This window comes from Penicillium cinerascens, assembly GCF_028974065.1.
Source record: "Penicillium cinerascens strain IBT 15544 chromosome Unknown contig_1_segment0_segment0, whole genome shotgun sequence".
Lineage (NCBI taxonomy): Eukaryota > Fungi > Ascomycota > Eurotiomycetes > Eurotiales > Aspergillaceae > Penicillium > Penicillium cinerascens.
The window spans coordinates 3,116,140-3,131,500 of NW_026695287.1; the positions used below are offsets into that span (position 1 = coordinate 3,116,140).

A 15,361-nucleotide genomic window follows, 5' to 3' on the forward strand; every position below is an offset into this window, starting at 1 on the left:
CTTGGGCCATCCCAAACTTGGCAAACCATGGATTCACGGCCCAATTTTTCCACATTAGCCACCTGCCAGTGCGGACCCACCACACCCAGATGGTGAAAAATTTCAAATCGCGATCGAGATCGGCTCTATTTGTTGGTCTCTTAAGCAATGACGTCGGGACCCGAACTTTAGTCGGGCTGTCTACCCCTTTTTGACAGCGCTTAAAGTTTGGTTTGTCCGCGCGGTTAGCATCACTTTACCACAATGCGATTTGATTCTTCCCGTGTAAGTACTACCGTGGTCCTGGGACTGTCAGATGTTTACTTCGGTCTTATGCCACTGGGAATTCTGCTACCCGGTGAGTGAACAGATATGGAAGTACTGGAGAGGTGTAGTCATTGACGTTTGGAACGGGGCGCTCGGATAAGGTTCACACGACTTCGTATCTTGCTCCGTATTTGCGCCCCGGTCCAGGGTCGGCTGCCAGCCACGTGAATCCTTCGAACACATGAATGATTTGAGATGATTTGCATCCTCATGGAGAACCCTCGGGGGCATTGTAGATCTCGTGCAAGTCCAGGAACCGTGTGGATAGTGACCTGGCAGCCGTGATACGCGGAACCGCAGTTGCAACCTTAAACTCTGTTCTTTATTTCAAACGTTTCTGAGACAAGCGTGCCGGACTTGTGGAGTAGTGGCTGTGACCAAATAAAGGATTGTTTCCTGGACCCAGTTTTCCACATCCGGGTTATTTCCGACATGCCAAAACAAAAACAGAAACAAAAAAAAAAAAAGAAAAAGAAAAGAAAAGGGGAAAAAATCGAAGTGACACCGGGACGTCACAGGCGTTCGGCATTACTGCCGAGGAGGATCAATAGGAAACACATGCAGTACCGAATGCATCTCCAAGCTGCAGTTGGTGCCTGACCCATCAATAATTCAACACCAGGAACCCGGCCAACCCACGCAATGCAACACCCACACTAATAGAACGTACCCCAACACTTCTATGTAGTCTACATCACCCCAACACTTCCATGTAGTCTACATCACACCCCGCAACGGAAACGGAAACAAGGGTCCTGACGTGCAGACGCACCACCAGAAGCATACAAGCACCCCTGCAACTGCATGGCCACGTAACCCGATCGATCACATAGCGGTGAAATCCGCCCTCGGCGTCCGAGTGCACGATGCAGACCAGCAAAGCGAGCTGTCACTTACGAAAATGTGAGCTGTCACTTACGAAAATGTGAGCTGTCTCATGTCAGGGTCGTGCGATGACGATCAGCTGCAGATCAAGTTCGCGAGGGTGTTCGTCGGTGAGATCAGGCCGGCCAATGAGATCGGTAGATGCCCATGCATATGATTCGTTCGGAGTAAGGGAATTTGACGTGTCGTTCAGTTCTCAGCCCGTTGCCCTTGCCCATTTCGGATGGCTTTGCCGGGCGATCATGTAACACTGACAGGTTTTCCCCTCTTTTGGCCTCTTCGGCAGGGGTCTGTTGTTTGAGTCGTGAATACCACGTTACGGCGTCAAGCCAGAGGTCCTGCCGAGGTCGAAACGAGACTATTGGTTTTGGGGTGGAGTTGGGGTATTTGGGGAGAATCGGCGACCCACCGTTCTAGAGTAGTTTGTTCAATAGTGCTGGGCTAGTTTGGCCAAGGCTGGGCAGGCTGGATACTTCGCTTAAGCTTTTCGGCTTCTGGAATGTCTGATAATTTAATCTACTCTTGCTTTCTCAGCTCCGGCGCGAGGCTCCAGCCCGGAAATGTCCTAGTGTAGACGGTGGAGAGAGCGCAATGTTCGGGAATCCCCGATGGAATACATATAATCTATTTGCGATCTCAATAGGTGTACTTGCTCTGTTTTCTTTTCCATACTTTCGAGGGTGGTCGTACGAAATCTTTCTCAGAGCCACCAATTACTCGCTGTTGCATTTGTATACGGCACCTGGCGGCATCTCCCGATGTATGATACTTCGACAAAACTGTATATCTATATTGCCATTGGTCTCTTGGGGCAGACTATATGTTTGGAATTCGTGTTTATTTTATATCGGAATGGGCTATTTTCAGGCAGCGGTGCTCCTCGAGCCTATGTATTATTCACAGTTATTGAATCTGAGGGAGAACCTGCTAACGTGACGGCCGCGCAAGTCTAAGTCATCTTGCCCCGACCAGTACATTGAGCCTAGTCAATATATTAGCCTCTAGATGCCATCCGTCGGTTTAGGGTCTTGGATGCAGATACATCCCTTCACAATTACATCTTGGTCGAAAATAGACATTGACACTCCCATGGGTATTCCCATTTGGGACAGTCCCGTCCCGCCCATGGGTGGGATATGGGACCGACCCTTAGTCCCATGGGTGGGACGGCCTTTTCCCTACCCACCCATGGGACTCCCATACTCACATGAGTACCCATAATACAAGGAGGTATAATTAATGCATATTATGTAGGAATCTTTGGTATTTAGGTGGTAAAATTACAGTCGAAAGGTAATAAAATAAGAAAAACAAAGTGAGGTTTGAATGAGAGAATAGCACCTATATTATTCTATAGAATTTCAAAGCCCTCAGGCCCCCGAGGACGTCTTTTCACCCGACCAGAGGCCCGAATCTGGCTTTCTGGAATTATAGGTAAAGAGACCAAATCATCATCACTCTCATCAGATAAAACACTCTTTCTTCTCTTACTAGCCCGAACAGAAGATAGCCTAGAAACATCTATCCTATCTAGCTCATCTAGCTCATCCAGCTCATCCACCCTATCCGCCTCAGTATCACTAATTAGCTCAAAACCTTCTATTTACTGAGAAGGTTCATCTGTTTCACCGTCCTCGTGGATAGATAGAGATCGGATAAAAGCTAGCTGCTAATCTTCTATCTCGAACCTAGTCGTACACATAAACATCATTAGGTCTTGGATAGTTGAAGAATTCAGACGACCCCTCCCGATAATAATAGATATCCCGGGCTAAATTAAATAACCTTTCTACACTAGCACTAGTAGCAGGGATAGAGAAAATATCTTGTGCTATATGTGCTAGTGTAGGGAACTGATGCGTATGATCTTTCTAGAATAGACGAGGGCTAATTGGGACTAAACCTAAGTAAAACTAAAGAAATTAGACGAGAGGTAAAATGAGAGGTAAGACTAGAAGTGAGAGAAAAGTGAGAGGAAAGTAAGAGGAAAGTGAGAGGAAAGTGAGAGGAAAAAGTAAGCTTACCTCCTTGGAGATATTGGGTTAATTTATCCTGATCCTTAGTGGATTTAGGCTCAGAAGCAAGCAATTAATCAAGCTTAGAAGCTTAGATAGAAGCCTGAGGTTTTAGGATTAAATCACTCTCTGTTTAATATACTTTTATTCGCTCTTGAAATCTCGCTCAATATAAAGAAGTATAGTCTTTATCTATCTAGTCGGGGCCAGAAAAGAACTGCAACTTATACTAAGGGGCGAGGATTGTGCTATACGCATAGATATCACTAAGTTCTAGATTATCTGTTTTTGCATAGTACTCTCGAAGCTTATTTTTAGCTAATTCAAGAGCTTTAAGCATCTACCGTTTCCACCTAGCCTAGAAGTGAAGGAAAAGTAAGTAAGTGAGACTTAAATAAATCCCTTTTCCGCTAATTGTGACTCTGATTTTTCGCACTTTAACCCTTGTTATATAGGTTGAAGTGCGAAAAATCAGAGTTATAATTAGCGGAAAAGGGAGAGAATATAGGAGACTAACCTTTTTCCGCCTCAACTGCCGAATCGAAGCTTCAAGGTGGTCAAAAAGCTTATTATAGATACTAAAAACACTGTGGATAGTAATATCCTTGGTCTTAGATAGGGCAGTGGTAAATTGGAAGAAAGGCTTAGTTAAATAAAGAAGATAATTAATCTAACGCTATTCCTCTGAATTAATCATTAACTGTTTAACCTAATAGGTGATATAGTACTGATTTAAATCAGATTGAAGCCTTTTAGCCTAGTAAAGCATTAGATATATCAAATTCTAACGCGTATAGACGTCCTGGATTGGGACTAATATAGGCTGATTAGTCTGAAGCTTTAGGAAGTTATCCCGTCTCTATAGGCTTGCATTAATATAGATAGCAAGACTACGAGCCTTACGAAGGGTATTCGTAATATCTAGCTTTCTAGACCTCTACTGAGCCCGAGTAGTAGCCCGACTATGCTCTTCTATCTAAACCATTTCCACTGTGTCATTCTAGGGGTTTGCCTTCATCTAACTAAGAAGCTGTTTCAGACTAAGCTAAATTATATACGTAAGGCAAGGAATGCGGATCAAAGGTAGACCAGGATAACTAGCTTGGATACTTATAATCATCGTCTGGTTATTTGACGTATTATCCGTAGTAATAGCCATAATCCGGTCTAGAATCTAATACTTTTGAAGGGTATTAATTAGGACTAACCCAAGATTCGTCCTAGTGTGTGTTCCTTCTAGGGGTTTAAATCCTAGAAGCACCTCTCGGTAATCCCAATTCTGGTCTAGGAAATAACTAGTAATAGCTATAAATACTTACTGAAAGGGTGATGTCTAGCAATCTAGACTAATTGAGAGCTTTAAATAGGGTGGAAGCATCTGAAGGGTGTCTTTCTGTTGGTCTTCGACTATATTTCGTAGTCGGCGCTATATCGTGCGACTAGTAGGAAAGGTTGGGATTGAAGGGGCTGACTAGGTTAGGCGTAGAAGCTTCTAGAAGTGCTCGCTCTCGATGATTTGGAAGGGTAGGCGTAGGCTAGTGATAGTGGTTAAAAGCTATTACTGCTAGAGCTCTTTAGACTAAGGTTGGGATAGATTGGAGTTGACTGCCTAGTGAGAGAATAATAGGTTAGTTTTCTCTTATTTTGCTCTCACTTTTCTCTCACTTTTTAGTAAACATACCACTTTCTATATTAAGTGCTTAATACTTGTTTGCTTGCTTTTTATCTAATAGGCACTATTTTTTAGATGTCGTCGCATCCTAGATGTCCTATCTTTTACTGGATGCTTTATTATTATACTATACCTTTTGCAAGCAACTATTAGTTTTCCTATATTAATATGTGTAACTTAGTCAAAATGCGTCTATATATCAGATTGATGGCCCTTTCTATCCTAATGGATATATTTTGCTTTGGGTTTTGTCCTATATAGAGTGGTAAGCCACCATTCAATAAATTTAGTCTTGGTCATTTCCGTCTAAAGTGCCCACTATTTCGTCCGGTCTCCAACACGTTGAATAGAGGGTGGTAGTAGTGGTGGTGGTGTAAGCTTAGTTATTTGGCTTTTAGTTAGTTCGTTTGGTTCAAAAGAGAAAGAATTAGATAGAAGGATAGGATTAATACTATCGCTATATATAGATTGGCTTATAGGGTCCGAGAGGTGTGCTATACTAGCGAAAGTGAAGAGAAACTAAGACCAAGGTAAAGAGAAAAAGCTTAGATAGAAGGTAAGGCATATTAAGGGCTTTAAGCACGTAGCCTAATATTATTGGTTCTTTATAAGCCAATCAGTACTGGGTGGGTCTATCTAGCCTATCCTATTGGCCTAACTCTCTATATTTATGTGGGTAGTCCTATGGGAGTCCCATAGTCCCATAGAATTTAGTAAGAGCTATGCCCCCTAGAAATTTCTTAACTTTTGCTCTCAACTCTGACCTTTTTCTCTCAACCACACACCCTACACTAGCAATTAGGTGTTTGCAAGATAAATATATATAAAAGAAGCTATAGTAATTAAATTAACTAGTAAAATAAGCCATAATAACCTAGTATTATAATATAATAAAATCAAAGGAAATAATAGCAGAGTGGTTGGTTGTATACAATAAATATATATCTTAGAGGACAAACCATAATTTCTACCACCGCTTTTTTACCTTTACTTCGATAGGCCTAAAACATTAATGCGACCGATGAAACGGACCCTTTTATATATATAAACAACTTTATTTCTTATAATTACCTAGTAGGTAGGTTAAAAAGTAGTGATATTACTTGTTCCAACCGAAACAGACGTAAATAACAAAGATTAGTCAGTGATCTTATGCACAAAATTCAGGCGAATTCAGGCGAATTCAGGCATAATCAGGTGTCTATGGGTACCCATGGGACCCATGGGTATTCCCATGGGTGGGTATTCCCTTAGCATACCCAAATGGGTATTCCCTTAGCATACCCAAATGGGTATTCCCATGGGTGGGACTTGGGACGGACCTTAGTCCCATGGGAGTCCCATGTCAATGTCTAGTCGAAAATGATACAAGATACCTTGAAGCTCCTAGTGCAGCCCTAGTATGGCTTTTCTAGGGATTTAGTCCGCTATAGCAGCTTGGGCGTGAAGAGCTCTATATTATTTATAGCCTTATTTTCTAGACCCCATAGAATCACCGAGAACACTAATCACTATGAAACGGCCTTATTAGTAATAAGTGGCTTTAGAATTGCGGCATCGATCCCCTATCTTAAGAAAATAATCTATAGGTATAATATATGTACCTCCGATGTTCGCCGATTGCATTTAGTCTGGTAAATTAAAACTATTAGTGAGTCACCCTTTGTGATTTTAGTCGTTTGGAATTAGCTAAGGCAAAGCAGAAATAGTGATAGTAGCTAAGGAGTTACTCGATGATCTCCTTGGCGATAATATCATCGATAAGGGATATATAGGTGAATTTCTCCTAAAGTTCTGCTTATAGCTAACGAAAATAGTCTTAGATCCTTAGTATATCTATCTATATAGAGTATGGCCTTATAAACAACACAACGCCCCTTGGAAAGCATAAGAGAGTATACTATTACTAGGGCGTACTAGACTATCGTAGCATCGTCTTAACCAAGGCTTCTAGAAGTCAAATCAAGAGGCAGCGAATATCCTAGATGTCAGGATTTAGGTGTCTGCATTTATAACTGCAGATTTCTAGAGCTTCCAATTCAACATAGAAGTTCCCGCTGAAATTCCCGTTCTGCCATTTCTCACCGCCTTTATCTGATCTTGCAGTTATCTCTCATTTATCTCTCACTTTGCTCTCACTTCAGCCTTTACTATGCTTTCTCTTTCCATTTCCCTACCGGACCGAGGTTATTAGGCCTATCCTGTCTATAGCCGCGGGTAACAGCACGTTTACCTACCTCGGGTAACAGCACGTTTACCTACCTCGGGCAATAGCACGTTTACGGCAAGATTACCTCGGGCGAATATTACCTTAGGTAATTAGCCAGATGAACTGAATATTTCTGTCTATAAATATAGCCTAGAAACCAGACTAAATAAAACAAGAGCTTTCATCTCAATTATTCTCTTACTATCTTTCTCTCATAAAGGCAGACTAAAGAGACCCTTTATCTTTATCTACATCCATCTTCCTGGGGTAAGCTACTACGCCGCAGTAGTAGCCGACCTCTACGGGAGGTAGTATTTCTCTCTACAAATATTTGTCCTAAGGACTGCCCTGCCGCATAGGGACCCTTAGGCATTTATTTATCTCTCTTATTTTCATATACTACCAATCCCGACACTAGACGAGCTAGGTTAGACACTAGTAATAGGTAAGGCCATTCGCACACGATTTATATTATATATCTAATATTGTCGATAAGTTTCCACGAAAGTCAACGTTAGAGATTATATATAGTAAATCGTTAAAGGCTACTTACATTAGGGCGATCAGTTTTTAGAGCTAGAGTACTAGCCTAACTAGAGACTAAATAAATATTTCAGTTAAAGCTAATTAGATATAAGAACGACATAAAGGAATACGTATTATATAGTAGTTATTTATCTTCGCAACTTGCCCACTCTATAGTATTTAACCTAGGAAATCATATCTAAGAGTATTTTTGTGCTAGTTTTCTGTAGTATCTATTTCTAGTCTTCTAGATTATTAACTTATTTATATTTTACTATCTATCGCCTTACTTTATAATAACTAGTCACTATATATATACTCTTCTAACTAAGGTTCCTATAAGTAGAATATATAAGTAGATATAAGGGCAAACTAAACAAGGTATATTAGGTCCTTAGGACACGATCGAATTTTAGTTAGAAACCGTTGCTAGAAAATAATGAGAAAGGATTCGAATTTTCTTTAGAGATTACTTACTTTCTTTAACTCCTTAAATAAGCTAGCCAAGGTGGTGGCGGAGAGGAACTCGATAGTAGTAGGGCAAATTCTCTAGCGTTTAGGATTATTAATACCGATGGCCCCGTCGCCCTTGACGTATTTCTATATTAGCTCTATTATTATCCTTAAAATAGGAGCTAGATCACTAGTTTAGATTTTATCTACTTATTAGATGATATAATACTTAAGGCGTACTATCGACTGTGTTAGGTCCTTTCCTGAAGATATAGTTAGAGATCTAGCTTACCGATTTTAAGCTCCCCATTGAGACCTATAAGAACACTGGAACAATCCAAGGATATATAACAAAAGCCTTGAGCGATTAGGTACGCTAATCCGTCGAGTAACTAGGTATATTTAGCCATACGGTAGACGCGAGTATAATAGGAGAACAAACTTAAGATATTAAGGAAGCTAATTGCTTTAGTTTGGGGTATTACTTATAAGCTACAATATAATCTAGCGTAAGTGGATCAAACTCGCTAATAGTATATAAGGTATCTACAGTGCGAAAATATTCCTAAACGAAGGCTAGATTTTTATAGTTTATAAAACGAAGAATTTGCAAGACGCGGTTAGCCTTCTTAATAGAGAATTGACGGATTGCGTGTATAGCGCGCTTTCCTTTAAAGCGTAGATATATAGTAATAGTGCTGGCTAGATTATATTTATAACCTTTCTCGAAAGTGTTCTATAGAGACTCGTGTCGTTGAATTATATCTAGGTTGGTGTTATTCTCTAGCTTCCTTATTTCTTGAGTTTCTTAAAGGGCCGGGAGGCGTAGCGAGCGTCTAATGGCCCTCTTATAGGAACCTAAAAGTGGGGGCGTAGTGGGCCTCTTTATTAGGCGAGTGGCGGGCTAAAGATAGACTTAGGTGATGGTGCTATATCTCCTCGACCATTAGCTAAAGATTCCTGCGCGAGGGCAACCTAGTAAGGTTGAACTCTTGTGACCCGCTTCTCCTTATTCGACTTTATAATGGCTTTGCTAAATAGGTAACTTAAATATAGCTTATATAAGAGATATAAAGAAAATGTGAGGGGAATAAGGTGGTTTTAAATAGGTCCTTAATTAGTATAGTGGGCCGCTATAGGCGGGGTCTTATAGAGTAGTAAAGTATAGTGCTATCGTAGTAGATAGAGTCGAGAATAACCTATAAATTTTAATAGTAAGCTTCGCTTATTTCACTCTAGTGGGGGTTTTTTTTTCTTTTATTTGTATTCCCCTATATTATAGGCTATATTTTCCGAAGAAGAGCTACGTCTAGCCACCGAGTGGCGCGTGAAGTATCTTAGAGTAGCTAAAGTTAGCATCAGTTAAATTAAATTTAAATCGCCTTTACCTTAGGATCTAAATTCCAAAAACCTAGACCGACTTCGGAATATTTTCTATAAGAATAGCTGTCGTCGACTAGATACTAATAATTATATCCTTGCAGTCGTGTTACAGTAAGATCTAACTAACGCGTTGCGGAAGGCGAACGTTATATGTTAGTCGCTCCTGACTAATAATGCTCATTAACTACTAAGGCTTACCTTTATAATAGGATAGCTTTAGGGCCTCTACGGCCGACACCGCTTGTAGGTAGGGGTAGAGATACTTCCTCTAGCTGATCTCTAGTGGACGATAGACCTTGATATAGATAGTATATCAAGGATTATGTACTTATTTCCCTACTAATGCTTAATATAGATATTAGCGACGACTTAAGAACTTCTCTTGTGGAGGAATATATAAATCAGAAGAAGCCAACCGACGAGGAGATTTATCGTAAGATCTAATAGTACGAGGGCGACTACGACGAAGTATTGAGAGAGCGATGGCTTATATATTTATCGCGTAGTAACTAGGATAAATTGAATTAATTAGATAATAGCAAAATCTATCGTCTCCGACGTGCTTTTAATAGACTTCTTAATATCCTTGGGCTTTGGCCTAGCGGGATAAGGATTAGTGTGCTTTATTAGGTAATAGCCTCGAGCTAACGTAACCGGTAAGCGAGCCGCCCATGTAAGCGAGCCGCCCACCCAACTATCCGCTTTTTACTTTACATCTATTTTTTTCAACCAAAACGCCTTTATATTAATTATTCTACCTAACTGGGCATCTAGGGGCCTTATGCCCTTTCTCACCGCATATAGAACACGCAAATTGACGCCTTTGCGCTGGCGCTGGCGCTGACTGAATAGGCTGCCCGGGGGTTGCTAGAGACGGTGCCGTAGGCTGTAAACCAGCCTCATAGGCTTGTAAATGCCCCTAAGATTCTAGCACTGAAGTGCTAGCATCATAGGCTATCTGCCTACTAACCCGTGCGCGTTTTCGCCTCTACACCGCGTTGGCAGCCCATAATTCCTTGATTTCTTGCTTAAGTAATATACCGTTCTGCATAGCGAGCTAGCAGCCCTTGATAAGCTAGTTTAACGTGGTCTATGAGGGCGACGGGGGGCTATATAAGCGTCGTTTTAGGAAGGCCTAGATTGACGCTCCTTGTTTAAGCAATTCGGCGACGGTCGTAGGTGTTTTTGGGGTAAAAACGCTAGATCGGCTATTTAGGCGGCTTCCTAAGGGTGTAGGCGTCCGAAGCCGGATATTAAGCTTTGAAAGCACTCGTTCTAGGTCAAATAGCACTAAACCCCCTACTGCGAAGCTATTTTTTATTGTAAGCGCTTGAAAAGCGCTATCGCGGGCAGTTAGATAGGCCATAACGTAATTCCCGGCCGACCTGGCCACCCGGCCGTCCTGGCCACCCCATCCAAAACCGCGTCTTCCTACCTACCTACCTACTTCAACCACCTATTATGCCACCAAAACGCTCTGAATCTTCGCAGAAATTAGCCAATCAGGAGGGCAAGATCTTATTAGCCCTTAATGATATTGAAAATGGCCGCATCAAATCTCTCCGCGCAGTAGCGAAGCTATACGCAATACCGCGTTCAACACTATAAACGCGCGCCCACGGCCAAACCTCACGCGCTGAGAAACGCCCATCTGGTCATAAATTGACCCAATACGAAGAGGATTCGCTTACTAGGTGGATTATCTCTATGGATACGCGTGGAGCAGCGCCTAGGCCATCTACTGTGCGAGATATGGCTAATATCCTACTTACTGCGCGCGGCGAGACCCCTCCGCCTAGTGTAGGCAAAAATTGGCCATCAAGCTTTATTCAACGGCGCGATGAGCTTCGCATACGCTTCTCAAGAAGATATAACTACCAGCGCGCCCTAAACGAAGACCCGAAATCGCTACGATAGTGGTTTGCGACTGTACAACGCGTTATCGATGAGAACGGTATACAATCGGAGGATATCTACAACTTTGATGAGACAGGATTTGCAATGGGTCTTATTTCAGCGCAGAAGGTGGTTACGCGGGCAGAATACTACGGTCGGCGATCTATTCTGCAGCCAGGAAATCGCGAATGGGTTACTGCTATCGAAGCAATCTGCGCGGATGGTTATTCGCTACCGCCATGCGTGATCTTTAAGGGCCAAGTTGCTATTGCGGGTTGGTTTGATAACCTACCAAGAGACTGGCGAATCGAGGTCTTAAATAACGGCTGGACTACCGATAAGATTGGCCTACGGTGGCTACAAAAACTCTTTATTCCAGCGACTACTACCTATACGCGAGGCAAATATCGTCTATTAATTCTTGATGGCCACGGAAGCCATCTTACACCCTAATTCGACCGAATCTACGCAGAAAACGATATTATATCGCTTTGTATGCCTGCGCATTCTTCGCATCTTCTACAACCGCTTGATGTTGGGTGTTTTGCTATACTTAAACGCGCGTACGGTCGCTTCGTAAGCGATCTTGCGCGTGTAGGCTATAACTATATCGACAAGTTTGATTTCTTGGACGATTACCAACGCGCGCGGCTAGAAGCCTTTTAACCAAATACTATTCGAAATAGCTTCGTGGCTACTAGTCTAGTGCTAATCGATCTAGAAAGGGTGCTTTCAAAGCTTAATATCTTACTCCGAACGCCTACACCACCGAGTAGTTGACCAAGTAGCAGATCGAGCTAATTCACCCCAAAAACGCCAAAAACTGTTATTTAGCTCCAAAAGCAAGCTTCGATGCTTAAGGATCTACTAAAGCAACGGTCAACTAGCCCTCCGAGCCCATCAAAAACTATACTAGATCAGATTATCAAAGGCCACTATATATCGCTACACAACACTGCGCTACTAGCGCAAGAAAATGCGAATCTACGCGCAGCGAACGAGAAGAAACGACAAAAACGCAATCGGTCAACTAGGCAGATACCCTGTGAAGATGGCCTATGGGTCGAAGAGGGCCTATAGCTAGCTCAGCAGCTAAACCAACTAGTTGAAGGTATTAGGTTAGCATCGCATGCGTAGGGCGATCTACCTAATTAGCTAGATCAGCCAGCCAAAAGGGCTCCGCCAAGGTATAGCGGGTGCGGGGTGATTGGGCATAAGATCAATCGTTGTAATAATCACTAGTTTTATATTAATTAATCCGTTTTGGTTGAGATATACCGATTTAAAATCTTCTAATGGGGGCGGGTGGCCAGGTCGGCCGGGAATTACGTTAAGGAAATCAAGCTTATTAATATGGTTGATGCCAAGCCTCGTTTTTTGATCAACTAAGCCTCCGTAAGAGCGCTTTAAAACTATAAAACAACCAATATCAAGCGGTTATAAAAGATACGAGCTATGCGCTAGCATATAAATAGGAATTATCTCGTTTTCTGAGCAAATTTGGTCGAATTGGGCGATTGAATAGCTACCGTGCCCATCAAGGACTAATAAACGATATCGGCCTTGCGTGCGGCTATTCGTCGACGGTATAAATAGTTTTTGAAGCCATTGAAGGCCTATCTCGTCTGTCGTCCACCCGTTTTGACTAACTTCGAAGCGCTAATTCCCCGGGAGGTCATCGAACTAAGCCTGATTGTATAGTTTGCCTTTAAAGATAATCGTCGGCGGAAGCGCCCACCCAAAAGCGCTAATTAATTCAATTATAGTCACCCACTCCCAATTTCCTAGCTATAAAACCACTCTCCGACCGTAGTATTCCGATCAGGTAATGACCTTTACGGTCGCTGTAAGGCCCATCGCGAAGCCCGTCTCGTCAAAATTATAGATATCCTCTAGTAGGATACCGTATTACTGAACCGTAGCTTGTACGCGATTAAACCACTCTTGAATAACCTTTGGGTCCTCTTGTTTTGCTCGTTAGTAATCGTATCGACGTAAAAAGCGGGATTTTAGCTCTAGATGACGTTAGGTATAATTATAGACCTATTTTTCGCCGACCGTTTAGATTAGGGTTAAACCGCGCTTGCAAGCAAAAGATTCGCCATTTCTCGCACTATAGAGGGCCTAGGGGCTACTCCACGCGAGTCCATTGATAATATCTATCGCTTTAGCGATTCCTCTTCAGTTTGGGTTAATTTATGGCTATTAGCGCGTGTTTGAGGGCGAAATAGGCGGCCATTAACGCGGTCGCGGAGGGTAGTGCGAGGCACATTAAAACGGCGCGCAGTCTCGCGAATAGAGCTAATTTCTTTGTTTTTTATAGCCTAAACGGCTAATTCGAGGTGGCCCTCTTGCTCGATAAAATCTTAGCTTAATTGACCGCGTTTTGGAGGTATAGTGGTTAGTAGAAAATAGAAGGACGTGTGTGGACGCGAAAAAATGGTTGGGTGGGCGGCTCGCTTACATGGGCGGCTCGCTTACTGGTTACGTTAAGGGGACCTTAGCTTAGGTGACGGAGCTAGGGTAGACCTCGCTTTGGGTCGGGTTTGGGTCTAACTTCAGGACCTGTACCTATGGGTTGGGTTCATACCTAATACCTAAAACCTATACCCGTAGACCCGTGGGTTCTTGGCGGGTACCCGCGGGTTACCCGCCAAGAACCCGTTTTGGCATAAATATCCTAATTTAGTCTACGCTAAGACGCACAAAACTGCTGATTAACCTTAATAAAATACCGTTATTTACATCTATTCCGGTCACCTCTATAGTTCTAATTAATAAAACCCTCTTTCCCTTATAAAAGATTAAGAAATTAGTCTATTTTCTAATTAATGAATAGCAGTAATCTTATATATTTCGCTTTGAGGACTATATAATATTATTAGGGTTGTAAAAACTAATATTCATTAAAACTGTTATCAGAAGTGCGGAAATATATATAAACTATAGAATGTAGTACGTATATTTTTGCAAGGACAATATAATTCTATATTATCCTTGCAATCCTATAGCTTATAAGGAATTTTTGATCTCACAATAATTAGTATATATTCATTAAGCTATACGTTAACTAATCGAATGCTCTTTTATCTTATTTAAGCTATTAAATGCGAAAAAGTGGATTGATTTTACCTTGATTAAAGACTTAGAAGGAAATTGTTTAAGGAAAATAGGTTACCTATAGGTTTATAGGTTATAAGTGGGTTACCTATAGGTTACCTATTATATATATAGGCTATAAGCTAATAAGTATAGCTTTTATCTACCTATATAGGCCTTTATTAATATATTATATTTTTTACTTTAGAAGAACAGGGTACTACGAGGCCCTAGAATCTACACTTACGCGTTGAAATTCTTTTATAAGACTTTTGACTATCCTTAGCTAAGTGCTTATTAATTATTATATCACTAGATATCTTAATTCACTAATACCTACGTATTATCTTCGTATAATATAGACCTTTTAGATGACTTTTAACTCCTCCTATTAGGTAATCTAACCCCTAATCTATCGATTAGCTAATAAAACTTCGCTTATATCGCGAGCTTTATAGGCGATACTAATTTATCCTACTAGGATTACCTTCGCCCTTAATGCCTAGTTCCCTCAAGAGCGTTCGACCTAATCGTATTACTATATATATAGTCTACTCTAAAATAATAAGTGATGACTATATATAATGGTGGCTATAAATAGACTTCGGAAGGAAGAAGCGTATACGCTAGGACTCGCGACACTCTTCCGACGTTTAGCACCACTTTAATTAGGTAGCTAGGGCTAGTAATAGCGCGCTAAAGGTTATATATAAGTATTGTAAGGCTATCCTTAATCACCTAGGGCTTAGAAATAGAACTTCCACGATAAAGAAATATACTACTAGCTATAGTAGGAAGCCAAAAAGCTAAAATATTAGGTAATTTATATAAGCGGTAAGCTAGCCCGATAGTCTATAGGATATATACTGATTTCGACTACTTCTATAGGCGTAGAGCCCTCTAGTCGATACTCTATTT

At 41.5% G+C, this 15,361-nt stretch overlaps 2 protein-coding genes across 2 annotated transcripts; both read left to right on the forward strand.

Annotated features, from left to right (window-relative positions):
* Positions 1-1,782: 1,782 nt before the first annotated feature.
* On the forward strand, positions 1,783-6,510 carry N7498_002714 (metalloreductase; the record flags this gene model as incomplete). The annotated part of the gene is made up of 2 exons (XM_058449776.1): positions 1,783-2,123; positions 6,360-6,510. Coding segments are annotated over 2 exons (492 nt in total), but the record flags the coding sequence as incomplete, so codon positions are not given.
* A 2,837-nt stretch (positions 6,511-9,347) lies between these two features.
* Positions 9,348-9,954, forward strand: N7498_002715 (uncharacterized protein; the record flags this gene model as incomplete). The annotated part of the gene is given in 5 exon segments (XM_058449777.1): positions 9,348-9,416; positions 9,459-9,559; positions 9,658-9,695; positions 9,804-9,881; positions 9,896-9,954. Coding segments are annotated over 5 exon segments (345 nt in total), but the record flags the coding sequence as incomplete, so codon positions are not given.
* Positions 9,955-15,361: the final 5,407 nt, after the last annotated feature.